At 41.9% G+C, this 23,185-nt stretch overlaps 1 protein-coding gene across 4 annotated transcripts in view; it reads right to left on the reverse strand.

The window, feature by feature from the left end:
• Positions 1–23,185, reverse strand: part of IMMP2L (inner mitochondrial membrane peptidase subunit 2) — a 696,111-nt gene that overhangs the window by 261,366 nt on the left and 411,560 nt on the right. The window contains exon 5 of one of the 4 annotated variants that reach the window (XM_025046912.1): positions 1,908–1,987. The exons of the other annotated variants lie outside the window; for them this stretch is intronic. Within the exon in view, the coding sequence (XP_024902680.1) occupies positions 1,939–1,987 (49 nt within the window). The 3' untranslated portion in view covers positions 1,908–1,938. Of the gene's footprint in view, positions 1–1,907; positions 1,988–23,185 lie in introns of those variants that run through there. 4 annotated transcript variants of the gene reach the window in all.

Consider the following 23,185-nt stretch of genomic DNA (forward strand, 5'->3'; position numbering starts at 1 on the left):
AAACAACAGGCACCCCTTCCAGGCTGCTAGGCACTTCCTATCCCCCTTAAACCTTGCTGTTCTCCACAGCACTCGTATAAATGGCCCTGCACACACACATGCACACGCACGCACACGCCCACGCTGCCATTGCTGCTTGTTTTTGTGCCTCCTCCCCCACCCTACATACACACGTAACAGTGCAGCTTGCATGTTGACAGGGACTTTGGTTAGGGGGCGTTTACTGCTGTACCCTCACAGCCTCGGGGCATGGCTGACACAGTTAGGACTCAAAACAACCTGTCGTATGAGCAGCGAGGAGGAAGTGATCGCAAGGGAAGACCTAGCCAAGTTATAAAGACGCAGCATGGGCCTCGCTTGAGTCGTAAGAAATGAGCTAGAGGTGTCTAGAAATGCAACAGGACACGCTAATCGAAAGCAGGAACACGCGCTGGTTTTGTGTCGCTCTGGGTCATCTCGGCGGCCACTTACTCACGAAGACCGCCCCTCCCCAACTCGACTCAGTTTACATGGATTGTTTTCATTTCTAATTTTCATCATCACATGTCATCCATCTACATAATCTAGCACCTGCTTCCATAGCATTTTATAATTTTTCTGGCTGGTCTTTTAATATAATCGATTAAGTATTTATTGTTTATCTACTATAAGCCGGCTAAAATAATCCACTAGTGTATCTTCTCTCTAAAAACAATAAAAATCTTGGTTATCTGGCCTTATCAGACTGATCTACAGAAGAAGATTTTGTCCATAAGTAACTTCGCTGTTGCAAACCATTTCTTTAGGTCAGGCAAAATGGGTAACCTAATTATTGGGTAAAAAGCTATCATTGCAATGATTGTATTAGCACTACATGAGCAAGTCAAATTAATTGCAGATTTAATGCAGAACATGTATCTCTCAGCCTATTTTTTTCATCTCAGTTTTGATCTGAACAATTTCCCTAAAACTGTACATTTCATGAGGGCGAAGACTATGAATTCCTTAGGACAGCTGACCGACGACCTCACACGTAAGAGGCACTTAAAAATTGCCAGTAACGAGGAGCCATAGTATGAAGCACAAGTATACAGGAGTATCTTTCAGATGAACTATTTCCAATTTAGGTCATTATGCGACAATGACTGAAAATTTACATGTTATATATGGCTTTCACCATATTTATTTTTTTGTTTTGTTTTTGGCCCATCTGCAAAGTGAAAAAATAAATAAATAAATAAAGAGCAAGAAAGTCGAGCTTTGGCGTCATGGAAGTACGGCCCACAGGCCCACAAAGCTGCTCGCGGTCACGTTCACAGCCATGCCGGGAGCAGGGTCTGGAGTTCCTGGAGCACCCTGACTAGAAGCCGAAAAATAAATGCGGGGGTGTTGAGTACTGTAAAAACGCCAGAGAGGAATTAAACAAAGGCTCTGAACCTTATTTGTGTTCTGTAACACTGCTTCGAGGCAACATTTTTATTTTTAAATGTATGCCCTCATTTACTCGGGAAATTAAGAAATGAACTCTCTGTGTCAATGTCCCCGCCACTAAAACAACCTCGCCACTGGCTGATTTACAACGAAGCCCTAATTGAACAGTTGTGGTTTTAACGGTATCAGCATATCTGCAGGTTCCTCGGATAAATATTCAAGCACCTTCCATAGATTTTACAGGGAAGTAAAGAGAGTATGAGAGCGGGCAAGATTCTGAGGAATACTCAGCATATCTCTCTGCTTATTTTTCGTAGTTGTAGCTCATTTCTGACACATATTTTCAAAGACCTGCTCTTTAAAATATACATGCTTTCATTAACAGCAACAACAAGAATTTAGAGAAATCACATAGCTTTATGTCTTTAGTAATGCAACAGATACTTTAACAATTATTTGTTTGGAGACAGATCTTAACTTCTTTCCTGTTATGCTGGTTCTTTGTCCTTCTCGTGCCAATAATCGTGGTTAATCATTTCGATGAGTTCCGCCATTCACGTGGCAGTATATGAGATGCCTGCGGACGAGGGAACGACAAATAAAACGCGGAGCACACCCTCACAGGCATAAGGGAGCAAAAATGGGAACTCTCCATCAGAACCAGAGAGCATTTATAATTGGACTCATTAGCATGCTTACCTCAAAAAGACTCTTAACGATTGGTCACAGTTTATAAAATATCACAGCTGGAAGGGAGCTGCAAATCCAGGCCAGACTACGATTTTACATAGAAGGAAACTGTGCTTGTGGACAGCGAGTGGATTTCTTAAGGTCCAGAGCTGGGTCGTCAATCCAGGCGCACCGCGAGACATCAGGTGCCCCACGCTCAGGCCAGTGTACCAGGTAGACTCAGTGAACGAGAAGGAAGGAAGGGGTGGCAAACACTGGCCATTTTTTCAGCCAGAAAAGGGCGTTCGGGATTCAAGACCACAGATGTAGCGCAATTTCAACCGCTTGGTTGAAGGATGGCTTCGAAGCTGGCGACTCAATGAAGCTGTAAGAGCAGCTTGAGAAACAGTCAAGGCGCAGGTGCAGGTGTGGAAAGTGTCCCTGGGCTGAGCTGTGGCAGGTGCCCCATCCCCGTGGAAGGCGAGAGAGGCCAGCGCATGAGGGGGACACAGGAATGGCTTGTAGAGCCGAATGGGGCTGATGAGTGGGTAGAGATGTGAGGACACGCAGTGACTGCGGAGAGAAAGCCAGGTATTAACCAAAGAGGGTTTTCAAGTCCACGGGCCACTCACCGTGGAAGGAGAGAGACGGGTGAGCTGGCTCCTTCACGTTGTGTCTGAGACCACATTTTGAGTGGACTTCCATTTGCGAAGAGCAGCGTTCGTTAATATCGAATTTCCTACCGAGTGTCGGCCACACTGTTTACCTGGAGAAATCCTGCCCTTCCCCTTTTCCTAGGGCTATGTGCATCTGAAACGGACATGCGCGTTATCGTTAAAGAATAAAATACACCTAAAAACGCACGCTCAGGGGACATTTTCTTGCAGGGATGCGAGACATTTGCATAACAGTGCACTGAAGAAAAGAGGCCTTTTATTATGTCATCCCTCCGAAATGAAAGCTGAGGGGAGGGAGGCCATAAATGGCAACGGGCCAGGATACCAGAGCCTTCTTTCGTGGACCAAGACCGTTTCCTGAACCTGGGTCATTGGACTTCTAGCCAAGACATCCCTTCGGCGTAATCTGAGAGTCTGCACCAGGTAAGGAATGGGTTGTGGCACTGTGTTGTGCTGAAGGGTGACACAGCTGACCAAGAGTGTCAAATGGTTCTCTTCTCCATGGAGAAGGAATGAGTGACCAAGCGCATGAATGCAAGAAGAAACTATTCTTTTGCTTGTGAGATTCTGGTAGGTCGTAGGTCACTTCTCATAAGGAAGGACCCGTGCCTTGCCATGAGTTTGGAACTTCTGGTCTCTGGCAGTAGAGCAGAAATCTCCTGAGCTCTGTTCCCCTTCAGGCCGTATTTCCCTCCAGGTCTTTAAAATCTGGGAAGCTCAAAACCAGAGCTCACTTCTCTAGAGTCACTTCTGCCTCGTGTGTGGGACGGCGAGAGAGCGAGGACGTCCACCCTTAGCACAGGTATTTAGTGAGTGACACTGAGGAAAGATTTTTTTAAAAAAACCTAGAATTCTATTAGCAGAAAAGCTGAAATGTGATGTGGATCAAAGGTAAATGAGTTAAAAAAAAAATGTTCGCAGTTATCTATCTCAGTTAATATTTGATCCAGTTAATTTTAATATGCAACATGAGATGTGCAAGCTTGAGTTTTCAGAGTTAAAAAAATGCAGTTATTTCCATCATTATTTTGAATTTATATGATGTTCTTCCTTGAAGGACCTTCGGCGTCTCATACGACATGGGAACTGCTCCTCAAAACACCTCACTACACTGCTAACGTACTTCCTAATAACGCAGCTAGCAGAAGAAAAGCAAATGCATATTTCATGTAGGAAAATAAACACGAATGAAGTCATTTCCTCTACTTTTATAGCTTCTCAGTTTACAGTGAAGGTATTCACATACAGTAATATTTACATAGGATACAAACATAGAGGCACCTCGAATGTAAGTGGAAAAAGACATATTTGACAGTAAAAAAGTTTAAGCAAATCTTGATAGAGATGAAGCTTTAGAAGGCAAATAAATACAGATTATACAGATTTAGAATGAACACATACACACACACACATACACATATATATACACAAACACATATACATATACATATACATATCAGGCTCTGAAGTTTTGGGTAAGTTAGGGGGGCTACGTGTATACAGGATCACAGAGCTGAATTTCAGAGATGACCTGGTCCCACCCGTTTCGATTAGATGGATCCGTGGAAGCTTTAGCCTTTATCTTAGGGATGAGGAAATGGAAGCTCACAGCCTGCCCTGTGTCTTATTTCTTCAGAACTTATTCAGCCTCCTTGGAAGGTTGAAACGAGTGAACGCACCAAGTGACTGTGAGAACACCCGCAATCGGGAAGAGGACGAGCGTTCCGTGGTTCACACACTCTGCAGCTGTCACCCATTGGGCACATTTGTGTCGCCCACCTCGCGCACTGTGCCGGTGGCGCCAGGCCGGTAGCAGAGAGCCAGGTGAGCCAGATTCCCGACCTCGGAATCTCACAGCTCCCGAGGGATGCAGACAGGTAGAGGAGCAGGTAGGGCACTCCGAGGTAAAGGCCGTGGGAGGGTGGGCGGATGAGGACAGCTGAGGTTGCAGGGAGGAGGGTCCCCGACAGCCACGACAGCCACGCCGGGCAGCTGGGCGTTAGTCCTCAGGGCAGGTGAGCGTCGTAAGGGTTTGGTGAGACACACGAGCAACCGTGTTTGGGAAAGACGCCTTCCGACCCCGCGAGGGTGTCGGGCAGGCAGCCCCCCACCCAGCGCTGCAAGCCAGCGAAGACCCAGCGCCCGCACCGGGCGGGTCACAATGGGCGCAGGGGAGTGGCCGCAGACCTCACAGGTAAAATCTTAAGAATCTGGTGACTGGCCAACTGTCGAGTGTGAGGGAGATGGAGAAGGCGGAAGGATGCCCTGTGCGAGTTGGGACTGGGTAAACAGGCAGCCCTTCGCACAGGAGAAGAAACAGGAGAGGAAGGGCAGGCTCGGGGTGCAGCGAGCATCGCTCCCGCGAGCATCATCACCCACGCGAGCATCCCTCCCACGAGCGTCATCGCTCCCACGAGCATCATCGCTCCCGCGAGCATCATCGCTCCCGCGAGCATCATCACCCACGCAAGCATCACTCCTGCGAGCATCATCACCCACGCGAGCATCCCTCCCGCGAGCATCATTGCTCCCGCGAGCGTCATCACCCACGCGAGCGTCATCACCCACGCGAGCGTCATCACCCACGCGAGCATCGCTGCTCCCGCGAGCATCGCTGCTCCCGCGAGCATCGTCGCTCCCGCGAGCATCATCGCTCCCGCGAGCATCATCGCTCCCGCGAGCATCATCGCTCCCGCGAGCATCATCACCCACCCGAGCACCCCTCCCGCGAGCATCATCACCCACCCGAGCATCGCTCCCGCGAGCATCATCACCCACGCGAGCGTCATCACCCACGCAAGCATCCCTCCCGCGAGCATCGCTCCCGCGAACTGGTCCACAGCTGAACTCCACACGCCTACCCGCTGCCCCCCAACCCTGCCGACAAGTGCAGGAAAGGTCAGTGCGCTTCGTAGCAAAGTAGCCTAAGCCCCTATAACTCGGGCATTGTTAGAGACTTAAATCTTAATGAAGCATATCTTTTATTCAGGTTTAGTTAATCTACGGCATACCTTAATAGATTAAACATAAAGTAGTCTGCCTATCTTTTTGTTTTGTTTTGTTTTGTTTTTAATAAACAAATCGTGTTTTCTTCCTTGTATAGTCTGTATCCTACCAAGAAAAATGACTGAAAGACAGACATGAAAATGTTCCCTCAAGGAGGTCTTGACTGGAGGGTCAACTGGGAAAAGCAGACATGTTTCCAGCTTTTCTTGAGTCATATATTCATAGAAGCCTTCATTATTTTGTTGGCAACTACCTTTCAGAACTGTAGGCACACTCGTAATCAGATATAAATATAAATTGCATTTTAAATGTAAATATAAATGACTTCTGGATTAATCTTTGTTTGAATTGTTGACCTCTGTTAGTTCTTATAATCAGAAGTTGACTATGCATATGCATTTGTAAAAGGCTTGAATATGACCATGAAAGCAAAGGTAACAAAGGCAAAATAGACAAATGGGATCATATCAAACTGAAAAACTTGTGCATCAAAGGACACAATTAACAGAGTGAAAAAGGCAACCTACGGAATGGGAGAAAATATTTACTCATTGTGTATCTGATAAGTGGCTAATAACTAGAATTTAAAAAGAATCTCCACAATTCAACAACAACGAAAAAATCAAATAATCCAAAATGGGCAAAGGACTTGAATATATACATTTCTACAAAGAATATACACAAATGGCCGACAAGTATATAAAGGGATGCTCAGCATGACTGGACATTGGAAGAATGCAAACCATAAAAACGGTGAGGTATCACCTCTCACCTATTAGGGTGGCTACGATGAAAACAAATGGACAGAAACGAGTGTTGGCGAGGACATGGGGAAACGGGAATCCTTGTGTGCTATTGGTGGGACTAATTTCGTGCAATTGCTATGAAAAACAATATAGAGTTTCCTCAAAATATGAAAAATACAGCTACTATATGATCCAGCTATCCCACTTCTGGGTATATATCCAAAAAAAAAAAATTTAAAACAGGGTCTTGAAGAGATATTTGCACACCCATGTTCAAAGCAGCGCTATTCACCATGGCCAAGAGATAGAAGTAACCCAAATATCCAATTACTGGTGAATGGATGAACAAAATGTGTTATGTACATACAATGATATATTATTCAGCCTTAAAAAGGAAATTCTGTCACATGCTATAACACGAACGAAGCTTGTGGACATTACTCTACGTGAAATAAACCAGTCAGAAAAGGACAAATACTGAGTGATTCCACTTATATGAAGTCTCTAGAGTAGTCAGTATAATGGGAACAGAAAAGCAGAATGCTGGTTAGCGGGGGCTTGCAAGGTAGGAAGCAGGAAGGGAGTTCAGAGTTTCAATTTTGCGAGATGAAAAAGTTCAGGAGATCTGTTACCCACAGTGTGAGTACACTTCATACTCCTGAACTAACTGCACACTTAAAAACGGTTAAGATTTTTTTAAATGGTCAGTTTCCTGGTTTGTGCTTTTAACTGCGTGCGCGCACACGCACGCGCACACACACACACACACACACACACACACACACGAAGCATGGTTCTATTCCTATGGAATGTCCGGAACAGACAAGTCTACAAAGACAGAAAATAGATTAAAAGCTGTGATGCATGGTTCTATTCCTATGGAATGTCCGGAACAGGCAAGTCTACAAAGACAGAAAATAGATTAAAAGCTGCTTTGGGGCTGAGGAGACCGGAGGTAAATGAAAAGTCATGACGAATGGGTACAGATAGGGTTTCTTTGGGAGGCGATGAAAATGTTTTGGTGTGAAATATCGGTGATGGTTGGACATCTCTACAGCTCTATTAAAAGCTGTTGACCTGTCCAGCTTGTTAAAAAAGACTCTCTGATGTCTGTGAGTGACAGACTTGTGCTCCTTCTTCTACAGCCTCTTCACTGCCAAAGACAGTTTAGCAATTCCAAACTATTCAGCACCCTCTTCGAACACTAAGAAATACTATAAAATCATTCTTTCGGATATCTTAATGATTTTCTTTGAGCCATTGCATTCAACTCCCTAGGAATTCTAAGGCCATAACCAGAATGCAGTATTAATAACCAGAAACAATGGCATGACGCCAAAGAATTTCAAGGATAAAAATATGAAATTCCCTTGCCTGAGATTCGGTATACAGTGCAAAACCGACTATATGAATCAGTCAGCTTGAATAAGATGTTTTGACATCTTATCTCAACATCTAAAATTAAAACTACATCTTTGATTCGCACTAAAAGCCTTGTGTTTCATCTAGGTTAAACTCAGATACGAATTTAGTATGAAGAAGATTAGTTATAAGAATGCTTATTTGTCTTCTTTTACCTCTCAAATTTGAAAAAAAAAAAAGCTCAGTAATTTTTAAGTACCTTTCAATAATATAACTGTTTTGAAGATATATTGTGTTTACACTTGAATAACATTTTGAGCAGAAAAATAAAGCTGAAAATTCACTAAGAGCGATGACTTCATCTCAAATAGATATTTCATTATAATCAATAGAACTTCAAATTGTATTTTCTAAATGTATTTGCTTATTTTTAACTCTATTGCTATTACTTATTTTCCAGTAATCTCAAAAGTCCAGATAACATAACGTTTCTTACTTTTAACAGCAATTATCATGTGGGCCAGCTGGAAGGAAAGTCATGGGGATCTCAATCTTGTGCCTATAAACCCAAAGACTGCAGATTAGTGAACAAAAACATGAGGCTTAAACACCTAGGTCCTGGTTACAGAAATTGTCTTCGATGCTCTTTCTTTGATTTGCCTTTCTTTAAACTCCTCTTTCAATTTACTTTAAACTAGCCTTTCTGTTTGATATGATCCCTTCTTTTCCATCACACAGACAGGTGGAAGTCTCTGTGACTTTGACCTTCGGTGCTGTGTTCACATTCTCTCCTCCTCGGAGACCCAGCTCAGCAGCCCCATCGGAGGCCTCCACCCAGGGCTCAGGCAGCTTCAGACAAGCGGCCTAGAAGGTGGACAGATGTAGCAGGGAACACCAGGAAAACAGACCATGCAGAAGCAGCATCAGAGAAAACACCCATTGAGCAGAAAGAAAGGCTCCCGACTTCACAAAAACATGCAATTCTGAGTTACACAAAGGCTTATTTTTCCAAAGCAACAAACGTGCTTTACAAGATATTTTGAACAAACTGTTAGTCGCCTTGGAAAATGAAAGAGATGGGTGCATTTAGTACATTTAGACTCTGATACGCAGTCTCGACCATGTGAAGTTATAGCTATTCTTAAACTGTCTTTGTCTGCTTTTCCATTTTTCAATTCTAACACCGCATCATTATTCTATTATTGGAACTCAAGTTATTTCTAAGAGAAAAATCTAATAATTTCCTACATTATTTCCTACATTATTCTGAAAGGTTGCGGGACAGTATTCACCACCACGGAGACAGCCTGGGTGCTCATTAAGAGGGCGGTAGCCCAGCATCGATGGGACAGGGTGGCGCCACTCTGGAGCAGGTGTCGGTACTGACTGCAGATCATGCGTGGGGATGCGCAAACGGATCTCTACATCCCTCGCTGAAGGAGCGTGAAACGGTGTGCGGGAAAGATAGGGCACTGAAACAGAAGAGAAATATCTTCTCTTGTTCGAACGAGGAATTTAAGGCTATTCTATGGTTAAGACCTAAAAGAGTCAAAACACCTCCAATAGTGACGCAGAGCACTCTGGACGCAACAGCCACCGTCCTGAGTACTTCGCATAAGCTGTTCTAACGCTTCGAAATCCCAGCGACCCCCAAAGGTAGGTCACATTACTGTTCCTATTCCGCATAAAAAGAAACCGAGGCTCAGAGAGATGAGATGACTTGCCTGATACCACACAGCCAGTCGACGGAGGAACCAAAGTTTGAACCGTGTAGCTTGACTTCAGAGTGCTCTCTCTCTTAACCAGTCAAAAATAGTGTGCATTTTTGTTTTACAAGTATCGATGTTCACAGTGGCATTAATTAAAAATTACATAGACTACACCTACATATATGGGGTCCAATCTTTCCAATAAACATGCGTGGTTAGTGAAGACACGTAATCGGCTGGGTTAGTGAGCACGTAATCGGCTGGGTTAGTGACCTGCTGGGTGTCAGCAACGTCTAAATGACAGAGTCTGCCTGGGGACTGACTAGTCCACGAATGTACTGCACAGGTAGGTGACCCTGCCCTTTGAAAACAGAGATTTCGGTCCTTGTGTTCTAAGCACACCTGGCCAAGTGTGAACGCTCACCAAATGTGTTCGATGCGGACGGGAGGTAAACGAATCAATACTACGTGAAGGACATGCCTGGTGGCACAGAGAAGGCGCGTGGCAGAGGAAGGAGGAAGGGAGACCACGGTGACTGAGCCCTGCCTTGCCATCTTTGCTGTGTGGCTTCTGTCCTCGGCAGAGCTCCAGGCCCCGCATCCTTGCTGTGCTTGAAGGGAGTTCAGACAGCAGGACGGACGAGGGGCCAGCAGGGAAGAGCAGAGTCAGAAATCAGTGGATAAGCCACATGCCCACCCATCCAGGGGTGCTGGCAGGAGAGAGGCCTCTGGGGAGGGCGCCGAGGGGGGAGGCCAGTAGCAAGGGCCCCCCCCATCTCCTTTTCAAAAAAAAAAAATAATAATAATACCAAAAAGTCAAACTGCAAGAAAAATGGATTCTACCTCCTCTTACTCAGGTCTTCAGTGTCCTTTGAAAATGACGTTAGAAAAGAAAAGGCAGGGTTGAAAGGCAACGCAGAAGAAAGTCAGATTCACGCCTAGAGAGTTTAAACATGTTTCAAGGGCCAGCGTAAGTCAGCAGCTGCTGCCTTTGGAAGAGGCAGGCTAGCACGGGGCCCGGAGGCTGGCCTGCTGGCACTGTTAATTACACCTCCCCGCGCCCCCCCCCCCCAAAAAAAAATCTTTGGAAGCGAGGGTGTAGATCGAAAGGCAACTCAGTGATCTGCCTTTCCACACTCTCCTCAGTCATAAACCCTTTTAGAACACGGCCATACACCTCCACATTGCAGCCAAAATGCCATCTCTCCATGAAGCTTTCTTTCCCTGGTCTCCAGAATGACACTTTACCTAGCTGTCACTTGTGTATTCTAGTCGCTAATTCAACGCATATTTGTTGCATGTCTGCCATGTGTGACGTATCTTTCTAGACACCTGAGATACAGTGATGAACAAAACAGACCCACATTCCTGCATCCAGAGAACTTACATTCCACTATAGTACACTGTACACTAAATTATTTGCATTACATATTTATAAGCCTATTATTGGACAATAAACTTGTAATAGGCCGTCTTCCTGTTGCTCACACTTTTGAATTCTCATCTTGCCTAGCAGAATATCATGCACAGAGCAGGCAATGCTTTAAAAAATCAGTTCAACCTTTTGAAATCAGTAGGAAAGCTCTATTTCTATATGGTTTTGGAACATACTACCTTGGATGGACTTTCAGGAGAAACTTTCACCTTTGTATTTGGCATAAATTCTCATGTTTTACCACATATTCTAGACATGAAAAAGTAGAAATGCACATATACTTGGTTAAAGGAAAGGGAAAATTCACTTTTTATTTCCAATGTACTAAAAATGACATAACTAAAATTTAAAGACAATGTTAAGTTTCTATTTCCCAAAGGGGTGTTTACTAAAACGAGGGAGAAAGAAGAAGCAGTTTTAAAATCAATGACTGGCATAATTCAAATGATTTTCAAAGGAATCTAAAAAACTGGGTCATGAGGTGTTTCTTAACTTCCTGCTCATTCTGAGAAAGTATGACAATCTGTAATAACTAGAATAGATCAAGTACTTTCTCATCTGACTTTAATCTCTAAAACAGTCAAGTGCATTGATGGAAACCACAACATAATTAATAAATCTAATAAATTCAAGTCACTAATAAATCACTTCATAGTTACCAGGCTATTGAGAAAAATACTGCTCATTATAGATAGCGAGTCTACAGTACACTATCATTTATACCAGGAAACCACAGAAAACACTCAAATCAGAGCTTAGCTACTTCCTCGGGGGAGATAAAGCTCTTTCCACCTTCCGGCCCATCTTCCTTCCCTCTCGCACCCCTCTCCTTATTTCCTTCTTTATTTTGCAAATATTTATTTTTTGCACAAGCCTCAGAAAATTCTGTGCAAAAACAAGCAGGGTATAAATAATAAATATTCTTCGCAATTTGATGTCCAGTCCTTCGATTCAATCAACAGTGTTTCCGAGGGAGAATGAGTGAGAAATAACACTGCCCTCTTCCCAAACGAACCCAAACTGGCCCCGTCTGGCCGACAAACCCTCGTCTGAAGACAGAGTCACTTTCTAAATCTCATGTTTCCCACCTAAGTAGAGGTGGGCTTAGCTTTAAAAAATTCCTGAGGGGACTAGGGTGAAAGGGAGCTAGTAGGTAGGTTGGGCACAGCAGAAATGTACCTCTCGGGCAGCGTAATTTCTGGATCTAAGTGGCGTCCTTCGAAGGAAGGCATTCCATCAGCCAAAGGCAACGACGCCCAAGCTTCAAGCTTGGTTTACGAGACCATCACATTCCGACAGATTCAGCGTCACCAGTCAACCCACACGAGCGGCTGGAGTGTGGTGTGAATGGGCTCTACACAGGTGCTGGGAGGGGGCGGGGCTTTTTAAACTCTCCTCCCACCCAGATGTTCCGAGACACCTGCTCCCTTCAGAATCTTAAGGATTAGCTGCCACTGATGGGAACACACAATAATGCTCCTTCCGAGTGTTGCGGGAAGAAACAATGAGAGGAAAAACACCACTGCTCCGCTCTCATTAGAAACCCTGGCTCTCCTCAGGGATGGTCTTTATATCTTACAGCTGCAGGGCCCAAAACAGAAGCGGAGAGGCCACCAATCCATGTCATGACATCTAATTGCTGAGTCACCCAATCGCCTGACCCTTTCCCCAACTCCCTGTGTAACAGACCTGAGATGGTCATCCATTTTTAATGCTGACCTTTCTTTTTCTTTTTCTTTTTTTTAATGATAAAATGTTGAGAAATTGAATGAGAGAGACAGCAAATACCCAAAGCAGATGCAACTCATTTCGGAGCTGTGACCAGACGCCACACGAAATCGCCCCTGCAGCTTTGCGCCAACTGCCCGTGCCCTCGAGAGAAGAGTCACACGTAATGTGACGGTGAAACTGCTCGCAGGGCCACCTGGTCACAGAAGACCCCACGAATGTGCTGCCCGCTGTGACCATGAGGGCATGATGCGTGAAGTGGGCCTGATGAGATTTCGCATCTCTTTTAACTGTGTCCTGAAGGCAGGTCCTGCCGTTCGCGTAGCATCTGCGGCGACACAGGCTTATTGAAAGCAAACTTTTGATTTCCCACATTCTCTGTATCTGCTAAACAGGGCAACAAAATGATATCATTTCCTTGTAAAACTGATTTTTAAATATCCAAGTGTTCAAGGCCTTGCCAAAAAATATGTAAACAAATCATCTAGATTTTTATAACTCTAAATGCCCTAATTCTAATGGTTTGGGGTTAGTTTCATTTATAATCTTCTTGTTACGGGTCATATTTTACTGCTTTTTTGCATGCCTAAAACATTTTTATTGAAGAACATTATAATTTTTCCTTGCCGGACACTGGATATTTTTGTATTTCTATAAATAGTCTTGACCTTTGTTCTGGGATGCAGTTAAATTTCTGGAAAACAGTTTGATTATTCGGGTCTCGCTTTTAAGATTTCTTAGGTGGGACCAGAGCAGCATTCAGCCTGGGTCCAACTATTCCCCATTCTTAAGTTAGACCCTTCCGAACCTTGGGTTTTCTCCTCTAGGTGGTGGGACCCGGAACTATTTCTAGCACTTTTTTTTTTTTTCAGAAGGTTGGATAAATTTCCTCCATCCTATTCTAAAGCATAAGTTCCCTCTTCTCTTTAATAATTACCAAATAACTAGAACACATTAGATACAAAAAAACTTTAGAACAATTCTCTGTAGAGGAAAAAAAAAAAAAAAAGACAAGAGAACATACCCCTGATAACTCGCCTATTTTTAATTATCTTTCAAATTTTCCTCAAGTCGATCAGACATTATCCCAATGAAAGGCTGTTTTTTTTTTTATTTATTTTTGGGGTTTTTTTGTTTGTTTGTTTGTTTGGAAAATAGAAAATGACTGTTGAAGAGGTTTCATTAAGTATTAAAATCAGCATGTTTCGGAGAGGGTAGAACTACTGAAGTTTTAGTTGCCTATAAATAATCCTTATCAAATTATCAGACTCCAAATAGGAACGAAGAAACTCCTGAAATCTCACTATTAGGCTCATCGTCCAGCATCCTTCGGCTCCCTCCGTCACCGGTCCCTTTCCCCGTATCATTTGTGAATGACGCCACTTTGGGACCGTGTGACGGATCAGATGTGCACCAGGCGGGTGGCGTAAATGAGGCAGTGGTCCCTCACCAACCTCGCTGAGAATGAGTTCCGTTTACTATAAGATGTGGTTGGCAGCGCTGCCTACTTCTTCGTTGTCGTGAAGAGTAAATGAGAAAAACAGGTTCCCTTTGGCAAATCTTAAAGTCGTATGCCAATGTTAGCTATTTTTACCGATAAGAATGATGAGAATCAAATCGGCTATTGTTCATGGTATTCCCTAGAAAATTAGTGTTGTACAGACCATTTGTTATCTACAAAATTCAAGGTGTATTGCCACGAATACTAAAAAACATGTTTTCTGATTTACATTGTTGGTACTACCATCCTTTTGACTTGATTTCCTGAACTGGTAAAAGTATGGTTAAAATGATGTTTCCTCTATTAAAAACAAGGCCAAGGATATAATCAAAGAAGTCTTCTAGGCAGCAAAAATAAATTTAGCAAAGAAGATGCATTTTATTCACAGGAGAAACCATCTGATTTTATAAAGGACCCATTATTTTTAAAAAATGGTTGCAACAATTTTCATAATCCTGGTGACGCTGCATTCACATCCAGGAGAGATTAGAAAGAGCCTACTAGAAAGAATAAGGGAGGGAGAGTTCTACAGAAGTAGACATGACTAGCAAGAAGACCATATCTGTCAGTCAGAAAAGAAATACAAATCAAAATCAAGTATAATAATTCTGTCACCAGCTTAATTAGGTAGTGAATTACAGGTCAGCATAATACCCAAAACCATGATCCTGAAAACATAAAGATTACATCCAATACTATCTATTTCGGGGTCATACATTAGAAAAGATTACCATCTAAAACGAGCTCTGCTTCAATGGTTAGCTCTTAACTATCGAGAAAGGGCAAACATTCAGAATAAGGCCGTTCTTGAAAATGGAAAATAGCTGAAGTTTTCATGTAACTCTTATCTGGCTTTGTCCTCTGGCTTACAGATCTGATTACAGGCAGAACTCGCCATGAGGGTGATGTGAGTCTCCTGCTTATGAGGCACTCCCAGCATCCAGCCCAGAGCTGGGCATGCTACCTGCTGAAGGAACGGATGAATGACTGGCTAAATAAACGTGAATGGATGGCTGGATGGCTGCAGGAATAATAAATCTCATTTTAACTAATTTAGTATTAAATCAATTTTTTTTAAAACATCGCTTGCTCCAGAATTTGAGATGCAGGTATCTTTTTCTCAGATCTCTTAAAATTTAAGTATTCTATGATTTGTAATAAGCATATAACAAGTTTCTCAAATATTTAACATAGTTAAATGTCCTTGCTAACTCGTTAGGTCTTTTGGCTAATATCCCCGCCCCCTCAAAACAAAACAAAACAAAACAAAACACAATTTAGGAAAAATGTAAAAACAGAAAAATTGTTTTAGTGACATTATTGCCAGTCTCAAGTAGCACACATTTTAAAAAATAAAACTTAATAATCTATCACAGAAGGAACAATTGTACAATTTTACTTTCATTCTACTACCTGACGCAAGTAATTTAAATTCCTATTCCTAGTAGTTAGAAGTTAATACCTTTTTTCTCCCTATGAAACCTGGTAGCTCCGTCTAAGATGGCGTGTCACAGAAAAACTTCACCACGTAATCCCCACAACAAAGTTTCCCTGTTCTTCCCTTTATTGCAAAGGAGAGTGGAGTTGACATAAGAAGCAAACTGTTTGCCCTCAAATGCCATTATGAATGTACAACAGAGGGAGAAAATGCGCAACTTAGATTAGATTACTGGGCTTCTAGCAGGCTCTCCCTGTGCCAATTACAGAAGACTTTTCATTTACATATAAATAGCTCTAAAATTTCAACACAAATATACTCGAAGACACTGAATCGAGTAGTTCAGAAAAACATGGATTAGGTGCATTTCAATTTAATTTTAAGGTGTTTACAAGAAGCATGTATTCAAGTAAATAAAAGAAATAGAATCGATTTTTATTACAGAGAGCGACATCTTTTTAAATTATTGAAATTATTCCCACACTGCTGTTAAACCCTTCAGTCAAAGTTTCTTTTAGCATGCTGTTAGTCTTTTTTCTGAAAGGGAAAAAAAAAGGAATAAGTAGTTATATAGAGTTGTGGTGTGATGTTTGGGATATATAATGCTGTGGGTTTTTTTTTTTTCCTCTTGGGTTTTGTCTGTCTACATCAGAGATGGTCCTTACGCTAGCTGCTCGCGCTTTATACAAGATATAATGAAACGAGGTGCATTTTCCCAACGTAACTTGCTTTTATCTTTCTGTATAACGTGGTTTAAATGTTCAGTCTCTGCCAGGTTCTCTCTCACTCGGAGACTTTGTGTGATGAGCGGTCTCTAACCACCAACTCAGCACAGGGTAACCGCTCCACGTATTGATCTACTGCGTGTAAAGAGCCGCTTCAGCTGCCACTGCAGCTCTGTGACTGGACCTGATGGATGGTGGTGATGGCCCCATGTGGCAGGGAACAAGCCGTGCCCTAGGTGACCAGCACGTGCTGAGTTCTGCTTTTCTGCTTTCACTTGTGGGGCTATATAGATACAGAGAAAAGGAGGCTACTCTCGCTAGCTATTCATGCCCTGAAATGATATTGGTGGTGTTTTCTATTTCACAAAATATATCAGAATGATTTGTCTTGTTCTGTGTAGATATCTGAAAATATTTAGTTCACTGAACTTTACAGATAAACTACAACTGAAATGGCTCAAACATTCCCTCCTAGTAGAGAGAGGGAGGGGGAGGGGAGGAGGGAGAGAGAGAGAGAATGAGAGAGAGAGAGAGAAGGTGAGAGGTGTGTGTGTGTGTGTGTGTGTGTGTGTGTGTGTGTGTGTAAAAGGAGGAAGGAGAAAGGGAGAGAAGGAACGGATTGAGGAGGGATGGGTGGGGCAGAGAAAGGCTGCAGACCTGTGTCACTGGGAAGCCCAAGGTCCTGTGGGAGGTCCCGGCCAGCGAACCTGGCAGAAACATCGCTAATCCACAGACACAGCTGAAGTGTTTGCGAAAATGACTACTCGGGAAGTTTCGCCTTCAACTGACAAACCACATCCATTATTGAGCATCTGCCACGTGCGGGGAGCTCCGACGCTGCTTCTCTGCGAGTTACACAGGACTCAGGCACAACTTTGATATATGTATAGGAAGGAAGAAAAAAATCCCAACTTTATATTGCATGGAGCAGAAATTCAGAATAGGAAGAAATCGAAATTCACAGACTAGGCAGTATTATCGTTATGCTTAATCACAGAGGCTTAACTTAGAAACACTAGGAGAAATGATTTTTAAAAAAATAAAAGGCAAAAGCAAATGAAACATTTGGCTAACAGATTTGAATACATAGGACAAAAATAAGTCTTGTGTATTACAAAGAATGAATTTCCTAACGTTTATAGTTTAAAGGTTCATAGTTTAAAGTTTATAATGTAAAGGTTTTGAGCTTCTTAAAATTTTAAGAAGCTCAAAAACGAATCGCAGATATAAATTTTAAAACAGAATAATAGGACAACTGTTATTAACCATCCTCTGCTCTTTCTTTCCGTTTGCAGACAACTGACTGATCCTAGGGGGTAAAACTAATCTCCATGAATGTCTGCAAATAAGTCACCAAATTCAGCACTGAAAATGAGACTTTTTGGTGACAGTAGCCAAAGCTCAGTAAAAATAGATTTGCACGGTCAAATCCAGGAACCATAACCTCAGCAGCTCGGCCATTAGCTTCCACGTCAAACTCTCGTGCTGAACACCCGGGCCAGTGACAGACCGCGAAGACTCTGTTTGGCCTGTGCCTTTTTCCTCAGTCACGTTCTAGCCCTTCCTCTCTCTACGAAGTATGCAAATTAGAGTCTGCAGTCAGCAGAGGGAAATCTCTATGTCTGCCATTATTGCTGAATACACTTAATATCCATCTTCTTTCTAAACAAAGGTAACAGCAAAAGGCTGTGATGAAATTTTCATGCAATGGAAGAACTATGTCATTTACTTGTCATGAATATGGTACAACTGTCTGTGAAACCGCTTACTAAATATAACACCAAAAAGAGGTTCTCTGGGAAAAAACAAATAATAATAAACTATGTTGCATTTCAATATGGGCCTTATTATTTGAGAACTCATTTCTGTAACAGGTATTGGATGCTGCTAACATATTCAGCTCTTAGTCATCGTCTCGTGGTTTTCTTCATTCTCTCTCTTTTCTTTTCTTTTAATATCAAAATATTTGCTGAGAAAAAGGCTATGTGTTAAAAAAGAATAAATGACATATATTTGCAATCTAAAATTATTGGGATTGGGATAGAGAACAAATCTTATGAGCAGCATTATAAAAACTGAGCTGTAAAATAAGATTTTCTTCCAATGTCACTGGAATCTAAAACTTAGATTCCTTAAGAAAATATGAGATATACCTAATGGATTAGGATACACGGTGCATCCATTAAAATTATACAATCGTTACATAAAGTAACTACTACTCTTTAGTATTCAAGGGCAATGTTTAAATAAATTTTTAAAGTAGCTCATATAAAAGGAGCTTTCATTAAAACGGTCTTCTGAAAAATCATTATTTAAAAGAGATCGAAAAAAAACATTCAGACGGAGTTATTTTAAAGGGACAAATGTGCTTCTGTGTAGTTACGGTCGATCAGGTGTCATTGCACTATAGTCACTACTTATCACATGTGCTTTCGACAGATTTAAAACTCATGGACGTCGATCCACTTTCCATTAGCCAGTGGCAGAACCTAGATGCGAAAACGGTGTTTAACAACTTCACGAGACAGAGTTCAAGGAAGGCCGAGCAGAGAGCATCACATGAGGGAAAGGTGGGTGGTTTGGGCTCACCGCTCCCTCGGGGCCAGTGAGGCTGAAAGCAGATAACACCTTTATACTTTACGCTCCCCTGAGCAGTGGGGTCCTGTGGGGAGACATTCCCTTTGTTTTAGAGATGGAAAAGTGTCGAGATACAGAGAGGTCCAGTGACATACTTAGATCAAACTACCAATAAGCGGCCAAAGAGACAGAGCTACCTGTCCTTCTGAATCAGGTGGCCCAGCCCGGGCAGGAATGAACTCCTTTCAAAGGCTTCTTCCCCCCCCCCCGCCCCCAGAACCAAAGGTTGTACTGAAACTCACCTAGACCACTCGGCATGGGTCAAACGCCTTATGACTGTTTCACCATGAATCTAAAAACATACGGAAATTTAAACCTGCTGTGTTAGAAGAAACTAAAATGGTGGTTATACTTCGAAAATAAGGTATTTGGATATCGCAAGTTACTGTTCATCACTTTCGACGCCGGCTGTCATTTTAGCCACTCCAATCCAGCAACGCATTTCTGAAGGGCTGAGAGAGTAAAGCTGATGTTTCTGATTTTTAAGGAAATTATTGTTCGTCAAAGAGAAGAACAGCTTTTAAAAAATACTGACAGTAGAACAGTGATGTCTGGCAAGATTTCAGATCATGTTTCACCGGCAATGTGAAAACGAGGCAGTCACTCAGTGGCACGGGGGCAGAATCACAGTCCCAGGACGCTGAAACCCCGTCCGCCAGAACTGGCCTTTCTCTCAAGTTCCCGATTTCTTTCAGAAAGCCAGAATCTAGCTCGTTCCACCTCGTTCCTACAGAAGGAAGCCTGGATCCTGCCAGGTAAGGTTCTACCCCAAGAGCCAAATGACAGTGACAAGGAGGTGTGGAGTTTGGGACTGAAACTGTCACATCTAATCACCGAAAGGAAATGAGAGACTTAAGGGTGACTACGCTTTAAAAAAAAAAAAAAATCATCCTTCTACAGTTTCCCATCATTTAAAACAAAGTACACGAACAAAAAAACCCTGCAGATGTCCTGAAAACTGATGCCACTTTAAAAAGACCCTTTCCTGTCATCAAACTCTGATTTCCCTATTTTCCCATTTAAGGTGAAAACGGGATCATATCATGAATGTCAGTAGATGATACGATTAGTTTTGTTATTATGAAACAATAAGAAATAATTTCTTTTCCTTTTCTTTACCTGGACTTGGTATAGCTGGAAGAATCTACAGAACAAACATGGGTGAGTCAGAGAAGATGTTCATTTTGACGTGGATGAAAGATTTAGCTTTGCAGCTCCTGAAGGAATCTCACCGAGCTGTTGTCACGGAGACTCAAGTCCAGACACTCCTCGGGAGTGGGTGTGGGCTACTTATGTTATCAACTCTGAGGCACTGACAGGAATCACAGCGACATTATTTAAATTAGTAATAAATGATTAATCACCTAGGTACCCATTATATTGACCGTACCGTCAAGCAAAACTACAAATGGTGAAAACAAAGATGAAAGTCAAAATAAGTCTTCAGTGATACAATTTTAATTTTATAGAATGACCTCCATGCTGAAATACTAAATTGATGAAAAAAAATGGCAACATGGAAATATTGATAGTATTAGTGACAACTAGATAACTACCTTATATTTTCAGAATACTTCCCAATGGAAAAAGCATTTTCTTATCCATTTTCTCATTTGTGCTCCATAAATCGCTACTCTTCATTTGTTAATGTGTATGGATGACCCTCAAGTAAAGCTGATAAATGAAGTACATAAATTTACAAAAGGCTAAAGAATTTTACAGAGGAAAAAAAGCATCGAAATGAAAAAAAAAGCATCACGATGAAAGCAAAACTGTACACACACCTGTACGCCCCTATACACACATATAAAGTAAACGAGTCAATGGATGATGGGTGGGAGGAGCCAGATTCCTCACTGTTGAAGTGGGAGGTCAGAGGTGAGCATAGCTGAGGTGGAGGTGTGATTAGAACGAGCCATATGGTAATAGACTGACTTCATGTTTAGCTTAATACAGACACAGATACTTACATATAGAAATGTTTCCATTTGTGGTATACACCGAAATTAGTGATATAGACATATATTCTTTTGCTCAGTCAGGTGAGAAGACCTAGCAGCAACCAGCCTCCAGTGGCCATAAACATACCCAGTGCCTAGATCTTGGTTTCTGTTATTTCCCTGGAGAACCCTGACTAATACGAATGCACGCTACACACGCACACGCGCACACGCGCACACACGCACACACACACACACACACACACACAAATACTGAGGTATAAAGCTGAGGTATAAGTCTAACAAAATATATTCAGGATCTATATGAGAAAAACTGCAAGACTCATATGAAAGAAATCAAAGAAGAGCGAAATGAATGGCAACACACTCTGTGTACACGGATAAGAAGACTCAATATTTCCAAGATGTCAGTTTTTCCCCTTGATCTATCGACTCAAGGCAATCCCATTCAAAATCCCAGCACGTTATATTGTGGATATCAACAAATAGATTCTCAAGTTTCTACGGAGAGGCAAAAGACGCAGAAGAGCCAACACAATATTGAAGGAGAACAAACTCAGGCGACTGATAACACTTGACATCAAAACTTACTATAAACCTATAGTCATCAAGACAGCATAGTATTGACAAAAGAATAGATCAGTGGAACAGAACGGAGACCTCAGAAACAGAACTACATACATAGAGTCAACTGATCTTTGACAAAGGAGCAAAGGCGATTCAATGGAGAAGGGATATTCTTTTCAACAAATGGTGTTAGACAACCGGCTATCCATTTGCAAAAAAATGAATTTAGACACAGGCTTTACACGTTTCGCAAAAATTAATTCGAAAGAGATCAAAGACCTAAACGTAAAACACAAAACTATAAAATTCCTAGAAGATAAAATGGGAGAAAAGCTAAGCAACCTTGGGTTTGAAAGGACTTTTTAGATATAATACCAAAAGTACAATCCATGAAAGAAAAAACTGATAAGTTGGAATTTATTAAAATTAAAAACCTCTGCTCTATGAAAAGAAACCTCTAAGAAAGTAAAAAGATAATGCACAGACTGAAAGAAAACATTTGCAAAACTCATATCTCACAGATGACTTATATTCAAAATATACGAGGAACTCTTAGAACTCAAAAATAAAAGTGAGACAACTTGATTAAAGAAAGGACAAAAAATCTGAACAGACACCTCACCAAAGAAAATGTATGGATGGTAAATAAACATGTCATCATGACATGTTATCAGAGGACCGCAAGTTAAAACAATGAGATGCCAGTACACGCCTAACCGAATGGCCAAAATCCAAAACGCTAACAACGCTAAATGCTGGAGAGGATGTGGAACTGGAACTCTCACTCGCTGCTAGTAGAATCGATAAATGGTACAGCTACTTTGCAAGGCAGTTTGGCAGTTTCTTACAAAATTAAGCATACTCTTACTAGACAACCCAACAATCATATACTCCTTAGAATTTACTCAGAAGAGTTAAGAATTTATGTCCACACAAAATTGCACACATGGATGTTTACAGCAGCTTTGTTCATATTGCCAAAACTTGGAATCGACCAAGATGTCTTTGACTAGATAAATGAATAATAAACTGTGGAATATTATTCAGTGCTAAAAAGAAATGCGCTATCAACTCATTGGAAGACATGGAGGAATCTTCCATGCACATTAGTAAATGAAAGACGGCAGTCTGGAAAGGCTACCTGCTGGATGAGTCCAACTGTACGACATTCTTAAATACAGCGAAACTATGAGGGGACTAAAAATACCTGTGGTTCCCAGAGTTGGGAGCGAGGCAGAAGGAGCACAGGACGTTTTTAGGGCAGTAAAACTAGTCTGTATAATACTGCCGTGGTGGATACATGTCAGTATACATTTGGCAGAAATCCACAGAATGTATAACGCGAAGAGTGAAATCTAATGAAAACTATGGACTTCAGTTAATAATGACATATCAACATCCGCTCATCCATTGTAACAAATGTACCACGTTAATAAGATGACGATAAGAGAAACTCTGTCTGTGGGTGGAGTGTAAAAAGGATATGGAAACTGTACTTTCTGCTCAATTCTTCCATAAATCTGAAACTCCTCTAAAAAAATCAAGTTTATTAGATTAAAATTATTATGTCTGTGAAAGTGAAAACTAAATGACAATATAATGTAAACTCTAATA

The sequence above is a fragment of the Pteropus alecto genome, unplaced genomic scaffold (assembly GCF_000325575.1).
Source record: "Pteropus alecto unplaced genomic scaffold, ASM32557v1 scaffold21, whole genome shotgun sequence".
NCBI classification, from domain to species: domain Eukaryota; kingdom Metazoa; phylum Chordata; class Mammalia; order Chiroptera; family Pteropodidae; genus Pteropus; species Pteropus alecto.